This window comes from Bufo gargarizans, chromosome 3, assembly GCF_014858855.1.
Source record: "Bufo gargarizans isolate SCDJY-AF-19 chromosome 3, ASM1485885v1, whole genome shotgun sequence".
Taxonomy (NCBI): domain Eukaryota; kingdom Metazoa; phylum Chordata; class Amphibia; order Anura; family Bufonidae; genus Bufo; species Bufo gargarizans.
This window is the reverse complement of record NC_058082.1, coordinates 20721285-20736732: the sequence shown is the minus strand read 5'-3', so window position 1 is coordinate 20736732 and position 15448 is coordinate 20721285. Positions and strand designations below refer to the sequence as shown.

The following is a 15448-nucleotide window of genomic DNA, read 5'->3' as shown; positions in this document are numbered from 1 at the left end:
ATTACTCTAAACATTTCTCTGCAATGCCCAACTGTGGGGTTCAGCATTAGATTGGATGGGAAGTCCATCTCAGTTGTGTGGCGGACGCCAGAAGCAATTAACCCTAACAGCATGCAGTAAAGTCTACAGCTGTATGTGTTCAGTTACCTGTCTGTCTCCAAGCACTGTCCCTTCAACGGTCCTCAACATGCTGCAAAAATTCAATACCTCTTTGCCTCAGAGGTTAGGTCTTAGTAAAGTTGATTTTCTGGCAGCTTTCACTCACAGGGATGGTGTGTCTCTGGAGAAGAAGTCTTTTCTCCTGCTTTAGATTGTACTGGCTTTCACACCAACAGGAGCACAAACGTCTATGCTCTTTGCTGACTTACCAGGAAATCATTACTAGCCAGAGGAAAAATGGGGGCAAAACACTACCCAGAAACTATTACAAAGGACTGCCACTTGACTATTTCCTCCCCATAGCTAGCCTTTTGGAATACCGGTGCATAGACCATAGTTAGCCTCACAGTAAACATGTTATCGGTTTTAGTAGTGAACCATAATATTAACCATTTATCAGGGAACCAGTGGATGACATATTCTTAACCAGCTATAGGGTCTTCACTAGTCTATGAATAGCGCTGTCACACATCACAAATATCACACATTGCCAAAATTACTTATTCAGCTCTGCTGCATCTGCACATATTTCAAATGTCTATTTTCTATCTGCGTCAAGTGATCCCTTGCTGAGTGATTTAAAGGATATAGTGATATTCAAAATGTCTGCTAGGAGCATAGTTCATGTCCTGTGAGCCTCAATGCAAGATATGGATTGGAGCACCAACATAGCTATGGGCACTGGTTAGTGGTCCTCTTTACACATCATAGAGATGCTCACAATACCATACCAAGGTTTGTACAGCAAACTGGGACTCTACCCCTTTCCAGTGCCCACTTCTGGCTGCTTCTAAGCTCATGTGTGTCCATAATGGGAAGCACTGAGGATAACATCACCATTGCCGCAGGTAGATATTGTGGCAGAGACATGCCATTCCCGAAATACCCAAGAACTATGTCTAGGGATGATGATGCTGAACTTGGAAGACAGGTGTCTAGGCTGCACAACAATGGTCGAGTCACTGCCAACATGTAAGGGCATAACAAGCAACCACTGGGCTCCACAGCAAATCTTGTAATGGGTCCCCACTGCACCAGGACCACCTGCAGAAGCATATTAGGTACACAAAAAGCTTATGATTACTTTGGTTTCCTTAATGCACAGGGACAATGTACACAGTTATGTCATAATAGTTGGATTATTCATACAGTGATGTCACTTTAGAGGGATAACACACATCATGACATCACAGAACAGGCATAGTGCACTCAAAAAAGGTCATGATGTGCACACTATGACATCACAGCGCAAAAGAGAAAAACATAATGATGTCACAATGCTGGTATAATGAACACAGTGAGATCACAGTACAAGGACAATGCACATAGTGATGTCATAATAGTGGCATTATCCACACAATCATGCAGTGATGTCACATTAGAGGGATAACACACATCATGACATCACAGAACAGGCATATTTCCCACAAAAAGGTCATGATATGCACACTATGACATCACAACACAAAAGAGAAAAACATAATGATGTCATGATGCTCGTATAATGAACACATGATGTCACGGTACAAGGACAATGCACATAGTGATGTCATAATAGTGGCATTATTCACACAGTGATGTTATCATACAGTCAGTACTGGAATCATACAGTGATGTCACATTAGAGGGATAACGCACATCATGATATTGCACACAAAAAAGACATGATCTACATGCGTCGAGCCCCTGAGGAGCCAGTGCAGAGGATCGGAGTGGTAGTGACCCTGATGAGATGCTGTGTCCCAGAGTATTCCCTCAGACTGTCAGTCTCTCAGGTTCAGTGCAGTGAAAAGGTGGTGAAAGGATCAGGCAGACATAGAAGAACATGAAATGTTTTTCTATACTGAGTGCAAAGGATGAGTTACAGTACATCCAACTGTCGTCTGTACAAGGTGCAATGTCTCTATCCCCAGATGATGAAGTATAGTGGCAGGCAAGATGGCAGACAGTAGCACTCTAGAGTAGTCCTTTTCTCTCTTCTTATTTCCCTTTGCTAACAGCAATAAGCTGGCATTTGTGGCTTCCCTGAACTGTGGTGACGGGTGTCTTAACTTGTTATCCCCTCACCTGCATCGGATTCTGTATAGCTGTAGTGTTGATCACTCAGTTGTCTGTGAAAGCTGCAGCTTGCAGATCTTCTGGGACCTTGCAGTCTCCCTGGAGTAGTGGTCCAAACAGAACAGCTGTTTTCATAGTCCCAAAGACCCTTGGAGCGGGAGGAGAAGGTTGTTCACCCTCACTTCAGGCTTGCTAAGCTAACTCTGAAACTCTCTAGAGCTCCCCCTCCTGGCAGGATGTCGGACCAGCCCACTCCTACCAAGAGGAAAGGGATGGAATGGTAAGTTCCATTCCTAATGCCAACCATACCTTATCATTGAAGCATACAGCAGATACATAATATGGCATACAATACATAATAAACAATTGCAGATACCCCGTTTGGGGTATTTTATGCACACTATGATGTCACAGCACAGGAGAGAAAATGTTACCATGCTTTGGCCATGATGGAAGGCTTAACATACATGAGTATAAAAAAAAACATACAATTCCCATGGAAAATTGAATTTTGGTACTGCCCCTACATGGGAAGTCGCTACTATTAACATCTGTCTAGACCGATTGCCATAGAACAGGGATCAGCCACCTCCTGCTCTCCACAACTTCTATTGAAGTTATTAAAAACAGTCAAACATGTTTGCATGCTGGGCGTTGTAGTTTCCCAGCAGCTGGATTGCCGAAAGTTGTTGATCCCTGCCATATAAGATAGGGGCTCATGTAGGTCAATGGTTAGCACCTTGCTATAGGTTTGAATCTGACCAAGGGCAACATCTGCTTGGAGTTTGCATGTTCTCTCTTATGAGTTTCCTCCCACATTCCAACGGCATACTGGTGTAGAATCTTGGTTGTAAGCCCCACTGCAGACAGTGAGTAATGATAATGTCGGCAAAGTACTGCTATGTTGGTGCTAGAATAAAATTTTTAAAAAATCAAGTTTCCTCCCATCAATCTGGACCTCATAATGAGAAAGTGAAAATTTTTTAAATGTTTGCAAATTTACTATAAAGGAAAAACTAATTTTGCATGGACATTTTGCTACGACACTTGAAATTTAGCTCTGGGGGCCTCTGATTTCTCTTGATCATCTTTGAGATGTTTCTATACCTTGACTGGAGTCTACCCGTGGTAAATTCAGTTGATTGGACATGCTTTGGAAAGTCACAGCCGTGTGTGTATAAGGTCTCACAGCTGTAAATGCATATCAGAGCACAAACGAAGCCACGAGGAGGAAAGAGCTGCCTGTAGAGCTCAGAGACAGGATTTTGAGGAAGCACAGATCTGGAGAAGGGTACAAACAAATTTATGCTGCACTGAAAGTTCTCAAGAACACAGTGGCCTCCACAATTCTTAAATGGAAGAAAACTGGAACAACCAGGACTCTTCCTAAAGCTGGCTACCTTGGTAAAAGAGGTTATCAAGAACCAAATGGACACTCTGGCTGAGCTCCAAAGATTCTTTGTGCAAATGGGAGAAACTTCCAAAAGGTCAACAATCACTGCAGCACTCCACCAATCTGGACTTTATGGCTGGTGTGGACAGAAAGAAGCCTCTCGTCAGTAAAAGACACCTAGAGTTGCAAAAAAAAACACCTAAAGGACTCTTAGACTGCAAGAAACAAGATTCTCTGGTCTGATGAAACCAAGATTGAACTTTTTGGCCTCAGTTCTAAGCGTTATGCTTGGAGGAAAGCTGGCACTGCTCATCACCTGCCCAACACCATCCAGATGGTTGGGACAGGGAGACTGGTAAGGGTTGAGGAAAAGCTGAATTGAGAAAATTACAGAGATATCTTAATGATAACCTGACCAGAGAGTGGTCTGGAACTCAGACTGGGCCAATGGTTCACCATCCAACAAGACAATAACCCCAAGCACACAGCCAAGACAACACAGTAGTGGCTTATAGACAACTCTGTTATTGTCCTTGATTGGCCCAGCCAGAGTCCTGACTTGAACCCAATGTAACATCACTAGAGAGACATGAAAATGGCTGTCCATCAACGGTCCTCATCCAACCTGACAGAGCTTGGGAGGATCTGCAGAGAAGAATGTCCAAAAACCCCCAAATCCAGGTGTACACACCTTGTGACATCATACCCAGTGGCATAACAATTGTGGTTGCACCTGGGCCCGTTAGGGGGAGGGGGCCCGCAGCACTCATATGTGGTCGAAGCTGCTGCGATGAGCGTTCTGATGGGGCCCGGCATGAAGTAGAGCAGGTATGCTCAAGCTGCGTACCTCCAGATGTTGTAAAACTACAACTCCCACAATGCCCTGCTGTAGGCTGAAAGCTGTAGGCTGTTCGGGCATGCTGGGAGTTGTAGTTTTGCAACAGCTGGAGGGCCGCAGGTTGAGCATGCCTGAAGTAGACTGACAGTGACAGGCCCCGTTACATGTGAGTGAAGACTATGGGAAAATTACTGGGGGCACTATAGGGAGATTACTAGGGGCAGTGGGCAGGACACTAAGGGCAGTGGAAGGACCTTACTGGGGGCAGTGGAAGGACATTACTGGGGGCAGTTGGAGGACATTACTGGGGGCAGTGGAAGGACATTACTGGGGGCAGTGGAAGGACATTACTGGGGGCAGTGAAAGGACATTACTGGGGGCAGTGGAAGGACATTACTGGTGGCAGTGAAAGGACATTACTGGTGGCAGTGAAAGGACATTACTGGGGGCAGTGAAAGGACATTACTGGGGGCAGTATAGGGACATTACTGGGGACGCTATAGGGACTTTATTGGGGGTAGTGGGCAAATATTATTATTACCAGTGACCAGGGGTGTAACGATTGTCGTCGCAGCAGTGCGTGAGACAACTACTGGGCCTAGCGGGAGGGGCCTGATCCAAAGTTTGCACTGGGGCCCATATAACTCTAGTTAAGCCACTGATCATACTCAAGAAGCCTGGAGCCTGTAATCACTGCCAACGGGGCTTCAACTAAGGCCTCTTGCACACGACTGTGTGTATTTTTCTGTATTTTGCGGTCCGTTTTTCACGGACCCGTTGATCCTTTTTTTGTTTCCATGGTGTTTCCGCAAAAACATCTCTGTATGGTTTCCGTATGCAATCCGTTTTTTGCGGATCGCAAACGGAAACATAGAATTTGTCATCAATACTGTAATGTCTGTAAACAGTAAACACCTGGGCAAAGTGGGCATGGATCTGCCAAATGCGGATGACATACGGATGTGTTCCGTATGCATTCCGTATTTTTTGCGGACCCATTGACTTTAATGGAGCGACGGAACGTTATTTGAAGGCACTAATAGGACAAGTTCTATCTTTTAGCAGAACGGATATAAGGAAACGAAATGCATACATTCAGTTTTTTTTTTTTTGCGGAACCATTGAAATCAATGGTTCCGCATACGGACCGCAAACGGAACCCCGCAAAAACTGAACGGAAAAAATAAACGTTCGTGTGCAAGAGGCCTAAGTCCTGAGTAAAGGGTCTGAATTCTTATGTCAATGCAAGATTTTTGTTTTTCCTTTTTAATAAATTTGCAAAGATTTCAAACATTCTGTTTTTACTTTCTGATGATGAGATATTTATAGGGTCAGATTTCACGCCTCCTGGTCCCTGGGGGCCCATTCATTGCTGCCATTCCAGTTCTTACACCACTACTCACTGCAAATTGCCAGGGAAGAACAAGCCCGAGAATGGTGAGGATATTAGTAGCGAATCTCCTACTGCCCTAGAGGAAGAGCTTTGTGCTATACGTTACTTACTCTTCGCCCTGATGGACCTGCTTTATCTCCTGCATCTGTAGTATTGACAAATGGCGAATGCTTCAAAGTCCAAATCACTCCAGACAACGACTTTCCACAACACCATATTCCACAGCCACATTGCCATGTACGGTAAAAATATATTTCCACACAATTTATTCTGCAGATGTAGCAGAGCTGATTTTGTCATACAGCCGTGTTGCAATCAGAATGCACAAATAATCTAGTCCCGATGTCAGAAATGATGAATTCAGTTCTGCTACACCTCTGCTCTTATTTTCTCCCCAATTCTATGAAAACTTGAGAGATCTATAAGGGCTTAAATGTCTCAAAATGCTGTATCTTACAGACAAGGATGCACAGTGCTGCCAATGTGACTTGGGCTCCACTAGTTAACTGATTTTAGCCAGATATCCCCCCCCCCCAAAAAAAAGTGTACTTTTTTCCCCATGGAAACAGCGCCACTCTTGTTTGTGGGCCATATCTGGTATTGCAGCTCATCGCCATATTAGTAAATTTGGATAAGCTGCAATACTGTTTATATCTCATAGACGAGCTGTTACTAGAAAAAGATATTCCTAGATAACCCAAGATAATCAACATAACATCTAATGAGTGCAGAGATGGCAGCTGCACACAAGGAGTCAGTTGTCAGTGACTGTTTATTACCATCCCTGCCTTCCCCATCACTATATACACAGCCATGACATTTCCTGTGATTGCCAGGTGACAGGTAACTGCAGGAGCTGCTGGGTCTTAGCACACCCAGATCAGCTCTGCAGTGCATGTCATGAGCTTGTATTCCCCCTGCAAATTGGGCTAATATGTCAGCCCTATTTACAGGAGAAATCGTCAATAATTATTATTATTATTTTTTTAATGTATGACCTTATGGGAGAGGAGAGCGAAAAGTGTAAAATAAATGAAAAAGGAAAAAATAAAAAATAAAATAAAATAAAAAGTATGTCTTCACCAGCCTACACTGCAGCTTCTATTGCCAGCCCGGCAGCTAAAAAAAACGTATGTACGGTAAACTAAATACAAAGACCATAACAGAAAGACGATGCAATTGAAAAGTGTATTTGCTACTAATAAGTAAAAACAAGCAAAAGAATGCAACAATAAAATAGCATAAAAATAAAGCCCAGTGTGTCACAGAAAAAGATGGTTGTTACAAGCTGTCCCACTATTAGATTGGTGGGGGTCCTACAGCTGCGACTGCCACTGGTTATGAGATGCCTGTACCGTGCAGAGACCCCTGAAATGAACGTAGCGGCAGGTCGCGCATGCGCAGTGCCTCTCCTTTTATCTCTGCGGGAGTCACAGAACTCGACTAATTCCGGAACTCCGTACAGATGAATGGAGCAGTAAGGCGCATGCCCGACCTGCCCCACATTTCAGGGGTTCCTGAGGGGTGTGACATCTTTTTCTTGTGATTGGTGGGGGTCCCAAACGTCAGACCACCATTAATCTAATAGTTATCACAACCAGAATACCCCTTTAAACGGAATCTGTCACCAGTGACCTCTCTACCCAACTGTTTGCATAGACGCAAGGCTGTGGTTCACCTGACTAAAACGCGGTCTTTGGTGCAATGAGGGCGTCACCATTGCTCTTGTGGCACCCAAGCTCCACTCAGTTCTGCAACCAGACCCTCCCTCACCGCTTTACAGCTGCCTGGCCCTATCAATCAAAGCAGCCAGGGAGAAAAGGAGTGGAGTTTGGGTGAAACAAGAGCAATGGCGACGCCCTCATTGCACCAAAGACCTATTTTGCATATTAAGAAAATCTATCATAACTCAGGAACGAAGCCTCGGATCAATAAGAGAAAAACTTTTAATCAGCTATGTGTCTATGCAAACAGTGTGACTGGGAGGTCACCGGTGACAGATTCCCTTTAAGGCTGCATGTACTAAAAACAAAAAATGCCTGTGGTCAGGAAATGTTCCCGTCTTGAACTGGTTAATTTCCACTCCAGTCATCTCATACATCACGGCTTTCCATGCACCTGCCTGCTGACGTTTTCCTCTGTACAGTACAAGTTGTGTAACGGTGGTAGTATTCAGTTACATGGCTGCTGAAAAGATTAGTACCTAGACCAGTATTCACCCACCTGTGGCTCTCCCGCTGGTGAACAACTACAACTCCCAGAATGCCCAGCAGCCTAGGAGCTGGTTTGGACAGCCACAGGTTGGACACCGCAGACCTAGCCTGCAATATTCATAGGAATAGAAATAATACAGTAGACGGTTACATCCACGCGTACAGTCTGGATCCTCTGCGGGTTCGCCTCGACGTCTCCATGCACAACGAGCGGACTTTGCTGCCGGTTCAGTGCTGATCTCACCGCTCTACATTCGCCTTTGCACAGATTTTTTTTCCACGGCACGTGGATGAGATTTGTTAAAGGGGTATTCCGGCTGTTAGAAATGATCCCCTATCCACAGGACAGGGCATAGCTATTAGATCAGTGGGAGTCTTACGACTGGAACCCCTACCAATCACGAGAGCGGAGACCCCCATCCACCTCGGAGCCCCTAGAAATGACGGTCAGCCATGGAAATAGCCGAGCGCCGTACTCTGCCGTCTCCGGAAGTCCCGTAGAGACGGATGGAGCGGCAGGATCGGCAGTGAGCATGCTCAGCCGTTCATTTCAGAGGGGTACAGGATCCCTCGTATTCCGGTGGACCACAGCATAGGGGATTAACTATTAGATCGCTAGAGGTCCTGCGGCCGGCGATCTAATAGTTAATCCTTTATGCTGTGGTCCACCGGAGTAACCGTTTTATCTCATCTGCTTTGCTGCAAATGTGTCCCCCTGCGGAGTCTCTACCTGCAAATCCAGCCGGAAAATGGGCAGCTATATAAGAACCGGATATACAAGTTGTTACATGCACAGAGTTCTGATTCAACAAGTCCCAGATAAGGAGATCACTAGCAGGCTACGTTCACGGAGGGGTCATTTGAAGTGATCCCCCGCAGACGTGTGCCTGAACATTCGCATACGTCTGCCTTGCACTCCCATACCATGCATTGTTTTCTGCATACAGATGTATGACAAAGCGCGGCCGGGTGTCACGGTCACATACACAGTCCTTATCCACCCTTAGCTTGAGTGCGGTGACAAATACACTGTGCAAATGATATTACACAGTCCGTCCCACCTGCCATCCCATTCTTTTAGGCCCGTCAGATGGCCCATGAACAATTCTCCTACAGGCTCCAAATCGTAAAGCACGCTCCGTCACACAATAGTATTAGCCTTATTGATTGATTGTGCTACCCCAGGGCAGGATCAATGGCAACAAGTCACCTGGGGTCACATCACATCACGCATCTCCGGGCAGAAGCTGCTGAGAGTTGAAGTTCTACAAAGGCTACCTTAGGTACTTACATGTGATAATAGCCATAGTGACGAGAAGACTTGTCAGCCCCATCCTCCGCCTCCATAAGCAGGTAGTCCTGGCTGTCATTTCTGGCTGCTGTGATGGGACAGTTGTTATTCCTTGTCACATGAGGCTCACAGTGGCTCATGGTAATTCCAGAAATTCTCTTGGAAAGCTCTTCTCCCCAGCACAGGCATGCAATTAGACAAGGCAACTCAGTGTGTGCGTTTCATCCGCAGAGATGCTTCTTGTGTCCTGAGACACAGGCAATTTCTGCTCCTCCACAAGCCCCTTGCATGCTTTTTATTCCCTGCTATCTGGTCCCCCCAGCTGCAGCTTCTGACTTTCTGTCTTCATGCGCCCTCTAGTGGCAGTGAGTAGAAGACAGGATTTCTTGCAGCTGCTCATGATTGTTTTTCCTCGTGTTGTCTCTAAACACATTTTCATTTTTTTCCCCCCAATTTGCAACACAATTAGAAAGATAAACTTTAATCAACAGTCAGCCATAACTAATCAATTCTGAACAAATTGCGACCGAGCCAATGTTCCATATGGAGATGAATTTGCATTAGGCTTATTGCACACGACCGTATGGCTTTTTCAGTGTTTTGCGGCCCGTTTTTCACTGAACCGTTGTTCTGTTTTTTTGTTTCCGTTGCGTTTCTGTTCCGTTTTTCCGTTCCGTTTTTCCGTATGCCATATACAGTATACAGTAATTACATAGAAGAAATTGGGCTGGGCATAACATTTTGAATAGATGGTTTCCGCAAAACCCGGAACGGATACGGAAGACATACGGATTCATTTCCGTATGTGTTCCGTTTGTTTGTCTTTTCAGACCTACTGACTTGAATGGAGCCCAGGAACGTGATTTGTGGGCAATAATAGGATATGTTCTATCTTTCAACGGAATGGAAAAACGGAAATACGGAAACGGAATGCATGCGAAGTACATTCAGTTTTTTTTTACGGAACCATTGAAATGAATTGTTCCGTCTACGGTCCGTATACAGAACGCAAAAAACGGCCCGTAAACGGAAGAAAAAAAATATTCATGTGCATGAGGCCTTAGGGTGGCGTTAGGGTTAGGGTCCATTCACACATCCGCAATTTGCGGACCCATTCACTTTCAATGGGGCTGGAACGGATGCAAATCCGCATTTCCGGGATCCGCATCAGTTTTTTCGGGATCCGCAATTTCGTTCCTGAAATAATAGAACATGTCCTATTCTTGTCCGCAATTGCAGACCAGAAAAGGCATTTTCTATTATAGTGTCTGTGATGTGCGGTCCGAAAATTGCAGATCGCACATTGCAGGTGTCTGTGTTTTTCGGATCCGCAAAACATATACGGACGTGTTAATGGACCCTTATGCTCACACATGTTGGATCTGCTTAGTGCAAATCCAACTATTTACTAGAGGAGCCACAGCAGAAATCCAAGGGCGTTTTCACATGTGGCAGATTTTCTCGCAGAAATTTCTGTGACAGAAGATCAGTGCCATTCATTTGGGGTTATTTTGGCAGCAAGCACGTGGATTTCTGCAAGCAGATGAATGAATCTGATTTTGAGTGGTAGAAAATGACTGCAACAAAATCTGCCATGTGTGAAGGCACCCCGAAGCTGACACTTAGATTTATGTCACGGATGTGCAGGAGGATCGGAGTAGTACAGTTGTGGCCAAAAGTTTTGAGAATGACACAAATATTAGTTATCACAAAGTTTGCTGCTAAACTGCTTTTAGATCTTTGTTTCAGTTGTTTCTGTGATGTAGTGAAATATAATTACACGCACTTCATACGTTTCAAAGGCTTTTATCGGCAATTACATGACATTTATGCAAAGAGTCAGTATTTGCAGTGTTGGCCCTTCTTTTTCAGGACCTCTGCAATTCGACTGGGCATGCTCTCAATCAACTTCTGGGCCAATTCCTGACTGATGGCAACCCATTCTTTCATAATCACTTCTTGGAGTTTGTCAGAATTAGTGGGTTTTTGTTTGTCCACCCGCCTCTTGAGGATTGACCACAAGTTCTCAATGGGATTAAGATCTGGGGAGTTTCCAGGCCATGGACCCAAAATGTCAACGTTTTGGTCCCCGAGCCACTTAGTTATCACTTTTGCCTTATGGCACGGTGCTCCATCGTGTTGGAAAATGCATTGTTCTTCACCAAACTGTTGTTGGATTGTTGGAAGAAGTTGCTGTTGGAGGGTGGTTTGGTACCATTCTTTATTCATGGCTGTGTTTTTGGGCAAAATTGTGAGTGAGCCCACTCCCTTGGATGAGAAGCAACCCCACACATGAATGGTCTCAGGATGCTTTACTGTTGGCATGACACAGGACTGATGGTAGCGCTCACCTTTTCTTCTCCGGACAAGCCTTTTTCCTGATGCCCCAAACAATCGGAAAGAGGCTTCATCGGAGAATATGACTTTGCCCCAGTCCTCAGCAGTCCATTCACCATATTTTCTGCATAAGATCAATCTGTCCCTGATGTTTTTTTTGGAGAGAAGTGGCTTCTTTGCTGCCCTTCTTGATACCAGGCCATCTTCCAAAAGTCTTCTCCTCACTGTGCGTGCAGATGCGCTCACACCTGCCTGTTGCCATTCCTGAGCAAGCTCTGCACTGGTGGCACTCCGATCCCGCAGCTGAATGCTCTTTAGGAGACGATCCTGGCGCTTGCTGGACTTTCTTGGACGCCCTGAAGCCTTTTTAACAAGAATTGAACCTCTTTCCTTGAAATTCTTGATGATCCTATAAATTGTTAATTGAGGTGCAATCTTAGTAGCCACAATATCCTTGCCTGTGAAGCCATTTTTATGCAAAGCAATGAAGGCTACACGCGTTTCTTTGCAGGTCACCATGGTTAACAATGGAAGAACAATGATTTCAAGCATCACCCTCCTTTTAACAGGTCAAGTCTGCCATTTTAACCCAATCAGCCTGACATAATGATCTCCAGCCTTGTGCTAATCAACATTCTCACCTGAGTTAACAAGACGATTACTGAAATGATCTCAGCAGGTCCTTTAATGACAGCAATGAAATGCAGTGGAAAGTTTTTTTTGGGATTAAGTTAATTTTCATGGCAAAGAAGGACTATGGAATTCATCTGATCACTCTTCATAACATTCTGGAGTATATGCAAATTGCTATTATAAAAACTTAAGCAGCAACTTTTCTAATTTCCAATATTTATGTAATTCTCAAAACTTTTGGCCACGACTGTAGTGGCTCTGGCTCTTCCAATCAATCCCAGTGGCCTTTCTTAAACTGTTGCTTCCTAGGACCGCGCAGTGGAAGCAGGGTGCACCTGTAGTACCCCAAACCAGGGGGTCTTTGCAATTGTTTGTTGTGCATTGTAAAGTTATGTTAATGCCCTGTACACCAGCAGGGGAGGTATAGTTAGCAGGAATCGGGTTAATCACCCTGATCCTCACTTTTTGGTAGGTGTGGGCTGGTCCTAGTTCCTGTCAGGAGGGAGAGTTCAAGCCCGGAGAGATTGCAGATAGAAAGCACATGTTCCCCTCCCAGCGTCTGGGGTATCCCTTACACTTTAAGAGGTTTTTACGATATAAGTCCCTCTGATAGAGCTAGTTGTCGTAACGCCAGTTGCATTGAACGAGGACATGGAGTCCCCTTTAAGTATTGTGGTGTTGGTAACCAGATGTAGGATTGCCAGAGTGGTGTAAGGGTTGCCTAAAGTGTCCCTTTAGGGTGTGGCTTTAGCACTTGTCATGGTCCTACCTGGAAATCCTTGGATCCCAGGCGCGGTTGTCTGAAGCCGTGATAAAAGGGGTGATTAACTTGGATGATGAAGGAATAATTGAGTCCAGACTTTTATTAACATTAAACACAGCTTTACTTGGCATAAACTTGCATCAAGGAACAATCTTCCAACTTTATCTTGGTCATCAGCAGGTTTAGGCTAAAAGGGGTTCTGCACTTTCATTTAACTGATGATCTATCCTGTGTATAGATCATCAGCTTCTGATCGGCGGGGGTCCGACACCCGGGACCCCCGCCGATCAGCTGTTTGAGAAGGCAGCAGCGCTCCAGTAGTGCCGCGGCCTTCTCACTGTTTACTGCTGGCCCTCTGACGTCACGACTAGTATCAACTAGCGTGGGCGGGGCTAAGCTCCATTCAAGTGAACAGAGCTTAGCCGCGCCCAGGCCATTGATACTAGTCGTGACGTCAGTGGGCCGGCAGTAAACAGTGAGAAGGCCGCGACGCTGCTGGAGCGCTGCGGCCTTCTCAAACAGCTGATCGGCGGGGGTCCCAGGTGTCGGACCCCCCGCCGATCAGAAGCTGATGATCTATCCACAGGATAGATCATCAGTTAAATGAAAGTGCAGAACCCCTTTAACTTCTGGCAGGCAAACACAATCGGCTCTGCTATATCTGTACTCACTCAGCTCTGCTATGTTGGCTGGGTTAATTAGGAACGTTTACTCTTCTGCTGGAACTTAGCTTTCTGTAGTCTGTGTCTCACTGTAATCCTAGGAAAACTTCTTCCTGGCTTTAAGCTTACTTAACTTGGCTTTAGGCAATGCAATCCGAGGAGGGGACATGCAACCATTTAGAACTCACATACAGGGCCTGTCCAGCAGGGACAAGGCCAGCTGCTTCCCCGTACAGGGTGTAAGCTAGACTCTGCACAACCTGTCCCCAAGGAGGGGAAGGCTAGACTGACCTTTACTAACTAAACTCCTCCCTCTCTAGAGAGGGCTGGAATGCAACTAGAAGGTTACTCTCTGGGGAAACAAGCTCTGCCAAGATTGCCGCCATCTGCCGCCAGGCTTTTCTGAGCGGCTTATACTACTTCCTGGAGTGTGTGTGCACGCTGATCTGTCCTCCTGTTTGCTTCAAAGCTAAGTGTACCTTTATCTGTTAATATCTGTTTGCTGGATCCCAGGTGACCCTGACTCCCTCCGTATCTTGTGTAGGGAGCCGGTGGTCGTGTCCCCTCACTATTGTAGGGTGCTCAGGGCTTTATAGTCAAGGTTCGTGGATATGCAAACCTCCACCATTCGGATCTTTGCATAGGCTGAGCAGCCAGGGAAAGTGCCAGGTCTTCTGCAGGGGTCTCCCTTGGTTCCTTAGTTTTTGGATCCAGTGAGTCGTTTATACATGTTGCTTTGCCTTATTTCCTGTACACAGTCCGTGACATTATAAGCCGCCATAACCGTCTCAAGCATGGATCCGGTTTCACTTTTGGCTGAACGCCTTCAGGGTCTTTCATTGGAGGTAGCTGATCTCCGCAGGACTTTTTCTCAGCTTCAAGTGACCGGTTCAGCTGGCGTTCATGGAGTTTGCTCTGAGCCTAAGATCTCGCTCCCGGATACGTTCTCCGGGGGTAGTGAGAATTTTGTGCGTTTTAGAGAGGCTTGCAAACTCCATTTTCGCCTTCTTCCCGATTCTTCTGGTGATGAGGAACGGAGGGTGGGGATCATTATATCGCTGCTCAGGGGTAACGCTCAGTCCTGGGCCTTTTCGCTGCCGGAGGGGGCACGGCCCCTCCGTTCAGTGGATGAATTATTTTTAGCCCTGGGTCAGATATATGATGATCCGGATCGTATTGCTCTGGCGGAGTCTAGACTACGTCTCCTATGCCAGGGTAAACAATCCGCAGAAATATACTGCTCAGAATTTCGGAGATGGGCAGCTGATACTGGTTGGAATGATGCTGCACTCCGAAGTCAATTTTGCCATGGTCTTTCAGAGGGATTGAAAGATGCATTCGCCTTTCATGAAAGGCCTATTTCTTTGGACTCTGCTATGTCTCAGGCCGTTCGTATTGACAGGCGTCTTAGAGAGAGAGGAGAGATCTCTCCTTCCTGTCATACTCGGTCCCAGGACTGTGCAGCGGTCCCATTCTCTGCGCAGGGGTCTCAGTCGCTGTCAGCCCCTTCTGAGCAGGAGCCCATGCAGCTGGGGTTGATTGCTTCTGACAATAGAAGATTCAGCCCGCATGGGAGGGTTTGTTTTTGTTGTGGAGGTATTAATCATTTGGCAAATATTTGTCCCTCTAGGAGATTCAGGCAGTTCTCTGGGTATAATAAAGAAACAAAGAGGAAAAAATCTTTGAAAAATGTTCCGTCTGTTACTAT

The 15448-nt window shown here is 45.7% G+C and overlaps 1 protein-coding gene across 1 annotated transcript in view; it reads right to left on the bottom strand.

Annotated features, from left to right (window-relative positions):
- The window catches only part of TRPC6 (transient receptor potential cation channel subfamily C member 6), a 229383-nt gene extending 219804 nt beyond the window's left edge, over positions 1–9579 (bottom strand). Inside the window, exon 1 of the mRNA XM_044286027.1 lies at positions 9346–9579. Coding sequence (XP_044141962.1) covers positions 9346–9485 — 140 coding nt within the window. The 5' untranslated portion in view covers positions 9486–9579. The remainder of the gene's footprint in view (positions 1–9345) is intronic.
- Positions 9580–15448: the final 5869 nt, after the last annotated feature.